Source organism: Protopterus annectens, chromosome 10.part0 (assembly GCF_019279795.1).
Source record: "Protopterus annectens isolate FY-2018-M chromosome 10.part0, PAN1.0, whole genome shotgun sequence".
Lineage (NCBI taxonomy): Eukaryota > Metazoa > Chordata > Ceratodontiformes > Protopteridae > Protopterus > Protopterus annectens.
Window position 1 is genome coordinate 734,654,374 of NC_056744.1, and position 18,255 is coordinate 734,672,628.

Below are 18,255 nucleotides of genomic sequence, written 5' to 3' on the forward strand. Positions count from 1 at the left end.
TCCCTTCTTAACCTAGCTTCTACTACTCTTTCCCATAACTTCAAGCTGTGACTGATCAATTTTATCCCTTTGTAGTTACTGCAGCTCTGCACATCACCCTTATTCTTAAAGATAGGTACCAAAACACTTTTTCTCCACTTCTCAGGCATCCTCTGACTTTCCAAAATTTCATTAAACAATCTAGTTAAAAATTTCACTGCCATTTCTCCTAAGCACCTACATGCTTCCATTGGTATGTCATCTGGGCCAACAGCCTTTCCATTCTTCATCCTCTTCATAGCTGTCCTTACTTCCTTCTTGCTAATCTGTTTCACTTCCTGATTCACTATCCCCACATCATCCAACCTTCTCTCTCTCTCATTGTCTTCATTCATCAGCCTCTCAAAATACTCTTTCCATCTACTCAACACACTCTCCTCTCTTGTGAGTACCTTTCCCTCACTATCCTTTATCACCCTTACTTGCTGCACATCTTTCCCAGCTCTGTCCCTTTGTCTAGCCAATCGGTACAGGTCCTTTTCTCCCTCTTTAGTGTCCAGTCTCTCATACAACTCTCCATACGCCTTATCCTTAGCTTTCGCCACCTCTCTCTTTGCCATGCGCCTCATCTCCTTATACTCATGTCTACTTTCTTCATCTCTTTGACAATCCCACTTCTTCTTCACCAGCCTCTTCCTCTGTATACTCTCCTGTACTTCCTAATTCCACCACCAGGTCTCCTTGTCCTCCTTCCTCTGTCCAGATGTCACACCAAGCACCTTTCTAGCAGTCTCCCTTACTAGTTCTGCTGTAGTTACCCAGCTATTCAGTAACTCTCCACTGCCTCCCAGTGCCTGTCTTAACTCTTCCTTAAACTCCACTTCACAATCACCCTTTTTTAACTTCCACCATTTAATCCTTGGCACTGCTTTCACACTCCTCCTCCTCCTCTTGATCACCAATGTCATCCTACAGACCACCATTCTATGCTGCTTAACTACACTTTCCCCCTGCAACCACTTTACAGTCTCAAATCCCCTTCAGACTGGCCCTCCTACATAGGATATAATACACCTGTGTGCATCTTCCTCCACTCTTGTACATCACCCTATGCTCCTCCCTCTTCTTAAAATACTTATTCACCACAGCCATGTCCATCCTTTTCTCAAAATCCACAATCATCTGACCTTCTGCATTCCTCTTCTTAACACCATACCTATCCATCACTTCCTCATCCCCTCTGTTCACTTCACCAACATGCCGATTAAAGTCCACTCCAATCACTAGTCTCTCACCCTTGGGTACACTCACCACAACATCATCCAACTCACTCCAAAATTTCTGTTTCTCATCCATCACACACCCAACTTGTGGAGCATATGCACTAACAACATTCATCATTACACCATCAATTTCGAGCTTCATAAACATCACTCTGTCAGACACTCTCTTCATGTCTAAAACACTCTTGGCATATTGTTCCTTTAGTATAACCCTTACCCCATTTCTCCTGCCATCCACACCATGATAGAACAATTTAAACCTGTTTCCTAAACACCTGGCCTTACTTCCCTTCCATCTGGTCTCTTGCACACACAATATATCAACCTTCCTTCTCTCCATCATATCAGCTAGCTCTCTTCCTATACCAGTCATACTGCCAACATTAAAAGTTCCTACCCTCACTGCTACACTCCTAACCTTCCTCCTCTCTTCCTGCATTCGGGCATGCCTTTGCCCTCTTCTCCTTCGGCCAACAGTAGCCCAATTTCTGCCAGCACCCTGTTGGCTAACAGTGCTGGTGGTGGTCATTGTTAACCTGGGCTTCAACCGATCCGGTATGGAAATATGAAATTTTTGCGCCATAAGTGATGTGGCAGAATTTTTACGCCAGATGCCCTTCCTGACGCAACCCTCCCCATTTATCCGGGCTTGGGACTGGCACAAAGAAATGCACTGGCTTGTGCATCCCCAGTGGCTGGGTTCTTTCAACCTTTATAAGTAAACCTATAAATATATATGCATTTATATATATATATATATATATATATATATATATATATATGTGTGTGTGTGTGTGTGTGTGTGTGTGTGTGTGTGTGTGTGTGTGTGTGTGTGTGTGTGTGTGTGTGTGTGTGTGTGTGTGTGTGCGCGCGCTAAATTTGTCTACTGGGAGACCACTGATCATGCATGACTAATTTCAGGCTCAACTTGGGTAATGATACAAAAATATAGTTTGAACAGTTAAGAAGAAAAACATAAATAGATACATAATCCAAGAAAAACGGCTGTGTCAGCATACAGGGTTTATATCCAAAGTAGTTTTTATTGCATAAATTACACAAGTGCTTTCACCCTAACTTAATTGTAGGGCTTTTTCAAGTGTTAAAAAAACACAGTTTTTTTTAACACTTGAAAAAGCCCTACAATTAAGTTAGGGTGAAAGCGCTTGTGTAATTTATGCAATAAAAACTACTTTGGATATACACCCTGTACGCTGACACAGCCGTTTTTCTTGGATTTTGGTTTAGACTTTACGGTTTGTATTTCCACTTATTTTATTATAAATAGATACATAGATAAATAGATAGATATGGTTATGTTGATACATAGATATATACAAATATACGTATTGTGTTTTAATTTTTATTTTGCATTTGTTAACTAGGTGTGTGGGCTAGTAAAGCTTTTTTCAGGCATGTGACAGTAAAACAATTTTACAATAATTTGCTATGGCAGTTTATACATTCTTAACATTATGAGAGACAATTAATGCAAAAGGCAATGTATTTATATATTTAAAAAGATATGTATTTACACATTTGCAGAAATGCATCAAATATAGATACAATATGATTTAATTAGTTGAATGCATTAGCATGAGATAAATATACTGGGTTTTAGGTTTCTTCTAGAGTATCAGAGAGGACATTTGCAGCAAGAAATCCATTAATAAATGTATACCTCTATCAGCCTGTTACAGGAAAAAATGCAGTGTTCATAGGTTGCTTTCATGGCAGAATGTCTAGTTTCCATCATTTTTCATATAATATAATTGCTGATATCCTGTGGTAGGTGTCTGTTTTAATAAGGGGTTGTCTGGAGTTACAGTAAGTTATACGATTCTTCCTGTTACTCACTAAATGGGTATTTCTGCATTGTGACATCCTCATATAAGCTGTGAAATAAATCTGTTGCATTAACGTTACATTCTGAATTTCTTTCAGGAACAGACTTGCCTGACTTTGCCTCTACCTCATCGTGGAACACATCAATTGAAACAGACAAAGGTAACATGAAAATCACAATAGCATTATTGAATTTGTTTTGACTTGTGAATTTTTTCATGTATATGGTAATTATCTGGTTAGACATTTGGCCTATGTCTATACATGATTCCTTACATTATGCTAATGGTAATAGTCATTTGCCATTAGTTGTTTATAATGTTGCTAGATTTTTTTCTCTGATGTTTCACTTGGTATAGAGTTTGGAAAGTGTTATGGTTGTAATATTTTGTGCACTGCTGTTCACATTTGCAATGAAATGCCTGAAAAATCCTAAAAAGATTGTTCCGAAATGAGACCTCAAGTAGAATGCATCAAAAAGTACAGTTTCATTAAGAAATTTCATTTGCAGATTTTTTTGCTTATATAGCTATATATATATATATATATATATATATATATATATATATATTAGAAATGAGTAATTCCTAGAATTAAAACATCACATGTGGGGCCATGCATCAGCCAGGGAACATGTAGTTTGTTCAAAGGGACTCTAGTTTGTCAATATAAATTAATATCAATATTCACAAAGTACCCAGTTTGAGGTTGTTGAAACTTGGGGATAAGGTAGCATTCATTTACCACTGTTGCTAAAGATCCTTGAAATTAAATAGATTCACATTTGCAAAAGACCTGGAGTTTTTTAATGTTTAAGTGTTTTAAATGCAATGATTTTAATATAACATCACTGATATTTTTCATTATTAACTGGCACAGCGTTTATGTCCTCAGTGTGCTAAAATGAATCCCATCTACCCTTCAGAGCTGGAAATATATTAAGTACCACAACGTTTTATTCAGATGTAGTTACTAATTTGCAAGAATTCATATGTTAAATATAAACTATAAGACATAATCATATGCAATATTTGGCATTTTTTTCAAAACAGTGAAAAACTTATCTTTTTTATAATCTGGAATATTGTACATTCTGAGCTAGAATAGTTCATAACTTCTTTCCTGCAATTTGTGTGTAAATGTTCAGCTAATCACTGTTAAGGCATTTAGTGTGTTTTGTCTAATGTACACTACAGATTTTTACATTCTACAACATGAATTACATATAGGTGGTAGCAAAAGGATGTATGCTGCATTATAAATCTTGGACTTTATATGTTGGATGTCACAAAATGCAATATTGTCAACCTAGCGATCTGAAATTTAGTAAATAATTAGATGCCATTTGTGAATATTGATGTGATTTATAGAGAAATGTAACAAAAGGAGATACTGCCAGCCCATCTATCTGGAATTTTGTAAGATGGTTTGTGTCATTTATGAATATCAACATGATTCATATGCCTATGTTACAAATGTATTAGAACTGTATGTCATGTTGTATAGACATGTGTGCTGAAGGGTTTACCTTCATAAGTGCATTATGCACTTGGGCAAATCCACTGTTTGTTAAAGGAGGTTCCCAAATTGGCAATACCTCAAACAAAAAATTGTCCAAATGTGCAATGAGCGAATGCACATTGGCATTCACTCATTGCAGATTCCACATTTTGGGTGCAGAGTGCACTGTAGTGGGGATCGGGAAATGAACCCTTTTCCCACTGTAGTGCAATCTCGGAGTTAGTATATTAAGTAGGGGGTGGGGGGTGCAGGGGGCTTGCCCCCCTGCATTATGATGTGTCTTCGACATTGTAGTTCAAAAATCAGCGAATCTGCTGTTCGATTTGCTGATTTTCAAACTACGGAGACTTTAAAATTTGCGCTTTTGGTTCTCACAAAAGCACGATTGATATTGTCATTTCTGGCAATATGAAGGTAAATCGTGCTGAAGAGAGATTTTTTATGCACTATTGTAACAGCTTAGATATATATCTATATATTTTAACAGGGGAGACTGAAACACAGGAGATTAACTTGCAAAACTTCAGAAGAATAGTTGAGGTTAAGTTACTTTATAGCTGGGCCCTAAACAAAAGGATGTTATCTTTCAGTTTGAGTCAACAGGAGACAGGGCGTTTATACTAGGAGACTCTCTGTGCTGCCGTGAAAGAGAGATAATTACTAGACTTGTGATGTAGACGTGTTTTATTGTTTTAGGACTTCCAGGATCTGCAAACATCTGAGGAAAAGCCTTTGCTTATGTATTTTCACAGATAGATGCTGAATGTTATCTCAATGATTGTTTTTGAGCCTGGGAACTGAAGTCAGATGACAAGAAGTGATGTCATGCTGCAAGAATCCCAGCAGCAATATTTGAGATATTAATTTAAGAACTCTGTGAGAGAGCGAGACATGGCATTTTGTATTTGCCTTTGACCTGGCAGCATCAGCTGGGAAAACCCACTCATCACATCTGTCTTGCCTGGCTCTGTAAGTAAGTTAAAAGGATACAATAATTTCTTTTAGATTCAGTAAGGAATATAGTAAAGATTAGTTTAGATGTTTTTCTTATTTATTTGAGACTGTCCAGCAATGTTGTTTTAAATATTTCCTGTGATTTTGAACTCTGAAGTTACTGTGAATACATATTTAGTATTGTCTTGTTTTTTATTATTTATTATTAAATATATTTAAACCTATCATTGTGTCTGATATTTGTGAGACAATTTTAAGCTCTTAGTATACTTACATATCTATTTGGTGACACTGTGCAGGCCACTCCTAATAACATTGCTCTTGGTCAAAATACCATTTGGATTAATAGTAACACTGCACAGTAAGATTAGACACTCTTTGCTAAGGGCCTTAAAGTAGTTGATAAGGGGTGATGTGGCAAGTGAAAGTACCTTATAGTCTGGGCAGAAGGGGGCATAGCTAGTAAATTTGTGCCAGCCTTTGTGTGTGTGCGTGTGTGTGCGTGTGTGTGCATGCGTGTGTGTGTGTGTGTGTGTGTGTGTGTGTGTGTGTGTGTGTGTGTGTGTGTGTGTGTGTGTATAAATTAAACCTCTTAAGTGTGTGTGTGTGTCAGCTACTTGGACAGGGACATGAAGCAGTGGTTGGACAGAGAGGATGCTGGAGGTGTTGGCTTGGTCACTCAGCTAAGATCTCAACTCTATAGCTGTGCCAGTGGGGAGTCTTACTGGGAATCTGAAGAAAGAGGGAGAAACCAGCCCCAGACTGACTGTGGTCTCTGTGTGCTCTTAAGGGAAATTGCACTTTACTGTGTGTGTACTTGTCATCCTCCCAGTGTATACATCCCCCACTATTGCCAGTGGTGGGGACTGATGATCCTTGTTTACTGGGCCAGTACTGGGGCATCACAGTGGATTAGACTGTTTCCTTTTTACCTTAATACTTGCAATCATTTGTCTACCTCTATAAATGTAACAAGCAACTTGTTATAGTTATCACCACAGAATGAGTGCTTCTACACCTCAGTCATGGCCACAAATACATATCAGCATTCATATAAGAATCTGTGATACCCTCACAGCTTCATATGCCAGTACCTCACTCCTGTAACACTGGCACCTGCTGATTGCACCCCTAACAGCTTGGTAGTTACAGCTCAAGCTATTGGTCCAAGCTATCAATAGGTCATCAGTATCCAAGTAGCCTCAGAAGCATATCTAACAGAAGAAGATAGCAAGCCAAGAGATGCTTTATTTTCCTACTTTGTTTTTCCTATTTGTACTGATGCCCCAGGTTCTTTTCTATACCTTTATTACTAGCCATACAATCTAAGACTCTGTGTTAGTATCATAAACTAGTTTCAGCCTTCCTGTTTTTATTGTTGTTGTATGTCTCCCTGTTGCCTTTTCCTCACTTATGCGTTATATCTAAGATACATTATCATGACTTTTTTCCTGAAATGAATAGAAACTTTCTTGAGTGGAACCATTTTCCTTGCTTACTGTGTTCCATTGTTGGTGAAAAGAAGTTTAAAGGTGATATTAATTCATGTAACTAATTTAAATAAATACTAGCTAAGTTATTTGTTCACTGTTATTTTTGAAGTTTTATGAATTTTTCAGTTTTTTGAATTGCACTCAAAGCATGCATTGGTGAAGAGATGAAATCACTTTTTATTAGTTAAACAAATTAGATATAATTTTCACAAGTTGTTCCACTTATCATGAAATCTATTCTGACATACTGTATCATTTAGTAGCTCTCCTACTTTATGGCTTCCAACACTGTTTACTTTTCCTTTGTGAAGCTATTCATTTTCCATGCTGTGTAGAGCCTGGGCATTCCCACTGCGGAATCCTTCCAGGTTTATGAGCACAGTGATCTGCTCTGTTCAGTCATATATTTGATCATCATGCTGATGTGTACCCATATTTATTTCAAATGCAGCCCACAACACACACAATCTTTGGGTCAATATTAAAATGATTTATTTGTTTCCCTAGCTAGTGGTAGAGAGTGCTACTGCTACACCGTATAAAACGTCAGATGATTACCAATAGCAGTCATGGCAGCATTTCTTTTGAACTGTCTCATTTACAGAAATTTACACTGTTATTACTGTCCACTGTTAGCAGCACAACTTCACCTACTGGAGCCCAGTTGCACATTTTACTCAACTGCAGATAATGTAGCCTCTTTGGTCAGGCCCAAATTCACAAAGGTAATTTCCTTCCACAAAATATAAGGAAGTTTACAGGTTGTTAGTTTCTTGAATACCCTACCCACTTTCTTCATAAGAAAAACAAATACAAAAGTTCTGACAATGGCTAGGCTGTCAGCTAATTTAACTGTTGAGGCTGCCCACTAAAGTGTGCTAGCCTGTGTAACTAATTTATCACTGTTTCTGCATTTTCTATGTGTTTCTACCAAAAAAACAAAAAAATAATCCTTGTTTTCCCGCCTTCCTCGACTAGTTTAGACCAGTTTACAGGCATTGCTGTATTCTGGGCTGTGGTGTAGTTCCTGTGTTGTCCATTACCTTACTTGGATAGAAGGAAGTTTCTTTGCTCACCAGTGGGAGTGGGGAGCCTTGAGCAGCCTACCTGTCCTTGGGGGAAGTGACCTCAGCACAAGAAGCTGTAGTAATTGGTTGTTTGGGACCATTTCCAGCTCTTTTGTAGTTCACTGTTTAAAATCCGCCTCTGGGCATTTTTTTCTGGCTTTACTGCTCAGACAAGCTCCACATGGGTTTACAGTGTGGTCCTAGCAGCAAGAAGCTCAGAAAAGCGACTACCTTCTGGATTTAAGTATCTTTGCTTTTTTTTCACTTGAAATAGCTTCTGTAGCTTACCTTGAACTTGCCTGAACTGTTTTTTAACTGATTGCTGCATTATTTTAAAATCTGCACTTAAAGATACATTTTAGTCGAATTTGATCGAAAGTTTGCCTGTTTGTTTGTTTAATTTAACTGTGGAGGCTGCCCACTAAAGTGTGCTAGCCTGTGTAACTAATTTATCACTGTTTCTGCATTTTCTGTGTGTTTCTACCAAAAAAAAAAAAACAAAAAAATAATCCTTGTTTTCCCGCCTTCCTCGACTAGTTTAGACCAGTTTACAGGTGTTGATGTATTCTGGGCTGTGGTGTAGTTCCTGTGTTGTCCATTACCTTACTTGGATAGAAGGAAGTTTCTTTGCTCACCAGTGGGAGTGGGGAGCCTTGAGAAGCCTACCTGTCCTTGGGGGAAGTGACCTCAGCACAAGAAGCTGTAGTAATTGGTTGTTTGGGACCATTTCCAGCTCTTTTGTAGTTCACTGTTTAAAATCTGCCTCTGTGCGTTTTTTTCTGGCTATACTGCTCAGACAAACTCCATGTGGGTTTACAGAGTGGTCCTAGCAGCAGGGAACTCAGAAAAGTGACTACCTTCTGGATTTAAGTATCTTTGCTTGTTTTTCACTTGAAATAGCTTCTGTAGCTTACCTTGAACTAGCCTGAACTGTTTTTTTAACTAATTGCTGCATTATTTTAAAATCTGCACTTAAAGTTATATTTTAGTCGAATTTGATCGAAAGTTTGCCTGTTTGTTTAATTTAACTGTGGAGGCTGCCCACTAAAGTGTGCTAGCCTGTGTAACTAATTTATCACTGTTTCTGCATTTTCTGTGTGTTTCTACCAAAAAAACAAAAAAATAATCCTTGTTTTCCCGCCTTTCTCGACTAGTTTAGACCAGTTTACAGGCATTGCTGTATTCTGGGCTGTGGTGTAGTTCCTGTGTTGTCCATTACCTTACTTGGATAGAAGGAAGTTTCTTTGCTCACCAGTGGGAGTGGGGAGCCTTGAGCAGCCTACCTGTCCTTGGGGGAAGTGACCTCAGCACAAGAAGCTGTAGTAATTGGTTGTTTGGGACCATTTCCAGCTCTTTTGTAGTTCACTGTTTAAAATCCGCCTCTGGGCATTTTTTTTCTGGCTATACTGCTCAGACAAGCTCCACATGGGTTTACAGTGTGGTCCTAGCAGCAAGAAGCTCAGAAAAGCGACTACCTTCTGGATTTAAGTATCTTTGCTTTTTTTCACTTGAAATAGCTTCTGTAGCTTACCTTGAACTTGCCTGAACTGTTTTTTAACTGATTGCTGCATTATTTTAAAATCTGCACTTAAAGTTACATTTTAGTCGAATTTGATCGAAAGTTTGCCTGTTTGTTTGTTTAATTTAACTGTGGAGGCTGCCCACTAAAGTGTGCTAGCCTGTGTAACTAATTTATCACTGTTTCTGCATTTTCTGTGTGTTTCTACCAAAAAAACAAAAAAACAAAAAAATAATCCTTGTTTTCCCGCCTTCCTCGACTAGTTTAGACCAGTTTACAGGTGTTGCTGTATTTTGGGCTGTGGTGTAGTTCCTGTGCTGTCCATTACCTTACTTGGATAGAAGGAAGTTTCTTTGCTCACCAGTGGGAGTGGGGAGCCTTGAGAAGCCTACCTGTCCTTGGGGGAAGTGACCTCAGCACAAGAAGCTGTAGTAATTGGTTGTTTGGGACCATTTCCAGCTCTTTTGTAGTTCACTGTTTAAAATCCGCCTCTGTGCGTTTTTTTCTGGCTATACTGCTCAGACAAACTCCATGTGGGTTTACAGAGTGGTCCTAGCAGCAGGGAACTCAGAAAAGTGACTACCTTCTGGATTTAAGTATCTTTGCTTGTTTTTCACTTGAAATAGCTTCTGTAGCTTACCTTGAACTAGCCTGAACTGTTTTTTTAACTAATTGCTGCATTATTTTAAAATCTGCACTTAAAGTTACATTTTAGTCAAATTTGATTGAAAGTTTGCCTGTTTGTTTGTTTAATTTAACTGTGGAGGCTGCCCACTAAAGTGTGCTAGCCTGTGTAACTAATTTATCACTGTTTCTGCATTTTCTGTGTGTTTCTACCAAAAAAAACAAAAAAATAATCCTTGTTTTCCCGCCTTCCTCGACTAGTTTAGACCAGTTTACAGGCATTGCTGTATTCTGGGCTGTGGTGTAGTTCCTGTGTTGTCCATTACCTTACTTGGATAGAAGGAAGTTTCTTTGCTCACCAGTGGGAGTGGGGAGCCTTGAGCAGCCTACCTGTTCTTGGGGGAAGTGACCTCAGCACAAGAAGCTGTAGTAATTGGTTGTTTGGGACCATTTCCAGCTCTTTTGTAGTTCACTGTTTAAAATCCGCCTCTGGGCATTTTTTCTGGCTATACTGCTCAGACAAGCTCCACATGGGTTTACAGAGTGGTCCTAGCAGCAGGGAACTCAGAAAAGTGACTATCTTCTGGATTTAAGTATCTTTGCTTTTTGTTCACTTGAAATCGCTTCTGTAGCTTACCTTGAACTAGCCTGAACTGTTTTTAACTGATTGCTGCATTATTTTAAAATCTGTACTTAAAGTTACATTTTAGTCAAATTTGATCGAAAGTTTGCCTGTTTGTTTGTTTAATTTAACTGTGGAGACTGCCCACTAAAGTGTGCTAGCCTGTGTAACTAATTTATCACTGTTTCTGCATTTTCTGTGTGTTTCTACCAAAAAAAAAAAAAAAATAATCCTTGTTTTCCCGCCTTCCTCGACTAGTTTAGACCAGTTTACAGGCATTGCTGTATTCTGGGCTGTGGTGTAGTTCCTGTGTTGTCCATTACCTTACTTGGATAGAAGGAAGTTTCTTTGCTCACCAGTGGGAGTGGGGAGCCTTGAGCAGCCTACCTGTCCTTGGGGGAAGTGACCTCAGCACAAGAAGCTGTAGTAATTGGTTGTTTGGGACCATTTCCAGCTCTTTTGTAGTTCACTGTTTAAAATCCGCTTGTACGGCTTTTGCTGTCGACGCATAGCAGCCCCGGTTAAACAAGGTTAAACTTTTCTGGCTCCGCCAAGTCTGTTCTTCAAATTTTCCCTTAAGGAAGCTCTACTCTTAGTATAACCAGACTACTCACTGTATTATAAGCCTAGCACTTGTTCTCAATACTTCTCTACTAAGTAAGCACTCTTGTACTAAGTAAAGCACTACATCTACTTACCACCCCTGTGAATACCCACTTCCCTTAAAGGTATACCACTCCCTTATACTGTTCTAGCATGTCGAGTGGTAGATTACTGGTGTCATCTCCAGTTCAGCTGGTCAATCTGGGCATCTTGAGACAATGCTACAATTGTCTCATGTACACAGACAACCCTCTCCTCCTCCCAACAAACACAAATACATGTGAGAGATGCAACTATATAGCCAAATTGGAGGCTGAACTCTCTCAACTCAGGGCTGGCATGACCAGACAGGAGGAGATGGCAACTACACACACAACAATCCCAGTCCCACATAGACCTACCACAACTGCAAACCAAACACATAAAAACACAGACATACTCGGAGGCTCTAATAAAAAACTTACCAAAACAACAGAGGCTCCCAAAGCAGACATCCAAAAATCCATCACCTCAAAACAAAACACATGCAACACATACTTCAATAAATCAGTGTGTCGACCATTCGCAGCCCTTAAGGCCAAACACCTTGCCTGATACACTAGTAATAGGTGCAGACACACTGATGTCCCACTGACCAGGCTGAACAAGGAGAAGGTGACTGTGAGCTGTCTATCGGGAGCTAGGATCCGCCACATAACACATGCACTCAGGTCACTCCAAAGCAAGTACAAATATGACTCCATCATTGTCCATGCTGGTGTGAATGACCTGAAACGTACCTCTCTAGACTACATGAAAAGAGACATAGAGGAGCTCTCCGATTATGTAGCCCAGGCTGGTATAACCCTGACCCTGAGCAGCATCTTGCCCTCACCAAGAATGATACCACAATACAAAGACAAGATGATCAGCTTTAACAATTGGCTCAAGTACTGGTGTCATTCTAAGGGGATCCAATGTCTGTCTGCCTGGGATGATATGTTGGACAAGCTACGCTGCTTCGCAAGGGATGGCTTACACCTGTCACCACTGGGCTTCCGGATATTGGCTAAGGCTCTTGCCACCCCATAGTGCCTTTTTTAGGCAAGGCTCAAAAGACAAACCCACCTCCTTAGAAAACAAAAATGGAAAAAAACTAAGGGTAATGCTGCTCAACGCCAGAAGTCTAAATCTCAAGATGCAGGCACTTGATGCACTCCTCAGCATGGAGAACATCGACGCCTGTGCAGTAACTGAAACCTGGTTCAAGGCTCCTGAGAGCACCCCAGTGCTACCAGGCTATACCTCATATCATGCTTTTCGGCCCCAAAACCCGGGCCGAACCACAAAGGGAGGGGGAGTGTCCATATTCATAAAGGACACCCACACCTCCAGGTTAGTAGCAACACATGAAGCATCAGAGACCATACAGGTGCAACTAACCATAGGCAAAACTGCTATACAACTGGTAGCATGCTACAGACCACCCTCCCAATCTCAAGAACCCCACTCAGCCTTCCTGAAGACATTGGAGGATATGAATGTATCACAAAATACCATCATACTGGGAGACTTCAACTACCCAAACATAGATTGGGTACATTATTCTAGCCCTAATACCCTATCCCAAAGGTTCCTGGAATTCATAAATTCAAATGCACTGGAACAACTAGTCACCTCTCCCACTAGGGGAGATAATATACTAGACCTGATCATCACAAACATGGGGACAAAATGCTCCACACTGGAAGTATACCCCTCACTAGTGAGATCTGACCACAAACTAATCACCCTGGATATACATATCCCACCTCCACCCCCAGCACAAAAGACCACAGTGAAAAACTTCTCAAAAGCAGACTTCACTCTTTTTAAGACTGAGATGGTATCCTTTAAGCCCACTGTGCCAGTGGATACCACATCCCACAATGCCGAATCCTTCACAAATGCTTTCTATGGACATCTCCAAGAATGCATGGATCATGCAATCCCAAACAAATCCTAGTCCCCCTCCACCAAATGTAAGCATCCTGTCTGGTGGACCTCAGCCATAAACAAATTGTATAGCAAAAGAAGGAAGCTACTGCACGTCAGAGCGAAATCCCATGAAGGGAAGACATCTCTGATCAACATTAGCAGAAAACTACGTTCTCTCATAAAAACATCCAAGGCAAACTTTGAGAGAAAAATCACTAAGGGCACTAAAGATAACCACAAAGCCTTCTTCAGCTATGTTAGAAACCTGGGCGGAAACCCTCAGATATGCTCAGAGTTGGTTCACAGCAACAAAAAATACACTGAACCCACAGATATTGCTAACATTCTGAATGACAGGTTCAGTGCAAATTTCTCGCCTCCTTCACCCCCAAAAGAAGAAATACTTATCCCAGCTGAATGCAATCTCCCTGTCATCTCAGATGTCCAAGTGAGAACCACCCTAAACAAAGCAAAAAACACAGCATCAATGGGACCTGACGGTATCCCGGGGTGCGTGTTACGTGAACTTCAAGAGGAGCTAAACCCACACATAAAAATGCTATTTAACCTTAGCCTTACTTCGGGATGTGTACCTGAACACTGTCGTACAGCAACAGTGGTCCCACTCCACAAGGGGGGTGCCTCTACAGACCCTGGAAACTACCGCCCCATAAGCTTGACTAGCCTGGTCTGCAAAGCTATGGAAAGAATCATTATGGAACTCATAAACGGAGACATAGGGGACCTACAGACGCTTGACCCCACCCAGTTCGACTTTGTAAAGGGCAGATCCTGCCTTTTAAACCTGGTTGACTTTTTCGAAACAGTCACTAGAGCCATTGATGAGGGCAAAGCAGTCCATACAGCATACCTGGACTTGGCTAAGGCCTTCGACACAATACCCCACTCAGGCATCATAGATAAGCTAAACAGCTTAAAAGTAAACCCTTATGTCACTAGATGGGTTGCAAACTGGCTAAAGGACAGAACCCATAAAGTTAAAATCGCTGGAGCAATGTCAGACTCAAAGCCAGTCACAATTGGTGTCCCACAGGGATCTGTCCTGGGACCCCTCTTGTTCGGCATTTATTTCTCAGATGTAAAAGCAAACATGGGAGGGCTGTGGCTGACAAAGTTCGCAGATGACTGCAAACTAGGCGCCATAGTCGATACACCAGCAGATACACACATCCTACAAAAAGGCCTCACTGAAACGGACAACTGGTGCTGTAGTCATGGCCTTAAACTAAATGCCAAAAAATGTATAGTCATCCCTTTTGGAAAAAACAAAGTACCCACAAATTATCACATAGACAGCAACCCACTGAGTACGGAAAAAGTAATCAGAGACCTAGGGACCCAAGTAGACAGTGACCTCTCATTTGACACCCACGTTGCCAAAGTGGTTAGAAAAACATTCTACCTTGCACACCTCATCATGAAGGGTTTCACATCCAGATCCAAGGATGTCATTGTACCCCTATATTCCTCCCTCATCAGACCCATGATTGAGTACAATGCACCATTTGGTATGTACCTCACCCGGCACTTGCAACAGCTGGAGAGACCACATAAGTACCTCACCAAAAGGATCAAGGGTCTCCAACATATGTCTTATTCTGCCAGACTAAAGAAACTTCAGCTCTATTCAGTAGCATACCGCCTGCTCAGAGGTGATCTCTGCCTGATGTACAAGGCCATGTCCAGTCAGGATCTGATGGACATGCTCCATCTCAAAAAATCCAAATCCATTAGGACGACGAGAGATAAAGACTTAAACCTCGGCACAAGTATGATTAGGACATGCTGGAGGGATAGATTCATAACCCAGAGGCTTCCCATGCTTTGGAGCAGGATCCCAGTTCGTATTAGGCAGAGCCCCTCACTGACTCTCTTCAAGAGAAATCTTGATGAGTGGATGGGAGATCGTAAGTTTACCCCAGGGGTCACATCTGTGTCGCTGCTAGACAGGGGCACAGTAAACTAATTCTATTATATAAGGGGACCTTCACTGTGTCACTACTAGACAGAGGCACAGTATTCTAGATTTATTCTGTACATTTTTGTACCATTTCATGGGATGGCAAAAGCCACATCACTATGGCTAGGCTTAAAAATGCCCCAGGGCAGATAGCCTTGTACTATACTATGAAACTAAACTATGAAACATCACCCTAAACTATTTACCCACATCGTGTGATGATTTTGTCTGACCTATTTGTTATACGTGTACTATAGGAATGTTTGCACTGCTCGCTTCTTATGGCATTCACATTATCTTTGACTTACTTCTTGGATTTCTACTGTCTAAGGGATTGTATTACTCACTATGTATCCATCCATCCATACATTCACAGCCTCTTTTCACAATTTTGCACATGGGGTTGAGCTGTCACTTCAATACTGACAATCATCTATGGCCAAGATTTACATGTCTGTTCTATAGTCATAACTATTAAACAAAGGAAAGGAGCAAATAACATAGAAATAAATGGAATTTGTTGAAGCAATACATATAGAATAATGTTGGAGGATTAAGGTTTTAAGGGAAAGCAGGAAATGAGCAATTTGTGTAATGCTAGATTGAATAGTAATTGTTAAAAAGAAAGCATTTGTGTATAATGCATAAAAATGTATTCTATGGTTTGTTTTCTTTTCTGTTAATGTATTCATAACTATGTCATTTTTAAAAATATAAGAAATTAATAAAGGTATTAAAATAATAACGTAATTACTTCAGCTATTCATGGTTAAGAATATAATGTGTCCGTGTTATCTTGTTCATTTGTTGCTTTGTAAAACTCTGTCATAAATTTCATATGTTTAAAACCCTTTTTGTTATTCTTTTGGCCTAAGGTTTGGCTGAAAATGTACTTGTACCAGTCCACTCACCCAGTTGACTAACAAACAAATAAATACACATACTAACACACACACACACACACACACACACACACACACACACACACACACACACACACACACATGCACACACAAAGAAATAATCATGCCATACCACTGTTTAAGAGAGTTCATAAGGTCACACTTCTAAATTATTTATGTATTTTTGTGAGCTTATGCTCGCATCAGTAAAATACAAATCATCAATAGGACAGTAGATCAAAGACATCCCTAACAGCAAAACTGTAACCATAGCAACAGACAATACTAACAGCTACTGCCAATTTGATGCTGTTTCCATGAAACAGGATTCACTAATACTGTTAGATGTTGTTTTGGTCACATGCCCAAGCCTTCTGATGGTGTCACAGAAGTAAGAGGAACAGGGAAAATGAATAAAGATGGAGGTAGACAGAGAATCTGCATTTAAAAATTCTATTTAAGAAGCAAATCTGTTGGCTGGTGTACCCATACAACAAATCTAAAGAGAGGTGGGAAAAGTGAATTTGTAAATAGTGCGCCATGAGCTTACTGACTCATTTTAAAGGGCACAGTTTCTTAAACATATTTGTCCATACTTAATGTCTGCTAAATATAAACATACATAACTTTCTGCTTGGAGTTGTGTGTAGTGAAACTGTATATACATTTCTTTTGGCAAATGAAAACGTTTAAGGTTACCAGTGTTAGTCTAAAGAAAAATATGCCATTTTAAAAGATCACCATGGCTAATTGTATATTTTTGAGGCAAATTGTTCTACTGGGAGTTTTAAGGGAAGGAGGCTTATAATGTCCTATGGCTGAAAATAAATTCATAAGATGAAATGCTCATAATTTAATTAATTTTGTTTTGTTTATTTAACTAGGTAAGTGAACTTACCATTCTTAAATATTTTATTCATGACCCACACCAAAATGTTAAGGACAATTAACAATGTAAATAATTTAATATATCCAGTCATTTAACATGTTTTAGATGTCTAGCACAAAACCAGAGTACCCACAAAGACATGGGAAGAGATAGTGCCCCAGACAAGAAAGAATAGTGAAATATAACTCTGAAATACTGAACTGATCTTCCCTCAAACAGGCAAAGCAGTTTTCTGTTTTGCTCTGAACAAAATTAAGGAAGATTTATATAGAATATTCAGCACAGGATATCAGACAATATATCATAAAATGTTTTTACTTACACTTTCCTACTTTTCCTTTAGCACTTTTAACACGATATACATTGTTTCATTGTCAGTCCTGAACTGCTAATTATTTGTTTCCTAACTATAACTGTAATGAATTGTGGTTGACAAATTTGCCGGTTCTACAAATGGGAGCAATTACTTTCTTATAACAACTTGGGTCCTGTTTAATGTCACTCACATTTTGTCTTTTGAGTTCTGTTTCTGTTAAATGCTCTCTTTTGGGTTCTGCTATGAAGGTTATTGTTTCTATTTATATTAGGTTAGCAAGGTACACACTGCATTTTGATATAGTAGGTTTTCAACACCCCAAATGCATTTCTCTTATTTTAAAACCTTCAGACTTTCCTTACCATATGATTTTTACTAAACCACTATTACAACTCATTGTAGCTAAATAAATTATGAGGGGAACTGGGAGCAAGTTTCTGGCTGTTCATAATCTGAGCCGCATCTTGTAGTCTTGGGTTTGATTGTCTAAATCTCAGTTTGCTTACTCTGTGACTCTGAATAACTGAAATTACCAGACTAAGTCTCCAATTACCCCTGAAAAGAACTACTTATGCTTATTGGGTTTATGGAGTTATCAGATAAGTAAAGTTAAACAACATATTGGCCTTATTTAAGTTAGTCTTCTCGTTTTTGTTTGTTTTTTTTACTTTTATGCCATTTTGGAGAATTAGCCCTGTTGC

The 18,255-nt window shown here is 39.4% G+C and overlaps 1 protein-coding gene across 1 annotated transcript in view; it reads left to right on the forward strand.

Moving 5' to 3' along the window:
• Window positions 1-18,255, forward strand: part of ROR1 (receptor tyrosine kinase like orphan receptor 1) — a 1,703,739-nt gene that overhangs the window by 967,757 nt on the left and 717,727 nt on the right. The window contains exon 2 of the mRNA XM_044085558.1: window positions 3,207-3,269. Coding sequence (XP_043941493.1) covers window positions 3,207-3,269 — 63 coding nt within the window. The remainder of the gene's footprint in view (window positions 1-3,206; window positions 3,270-18,255) is intronic.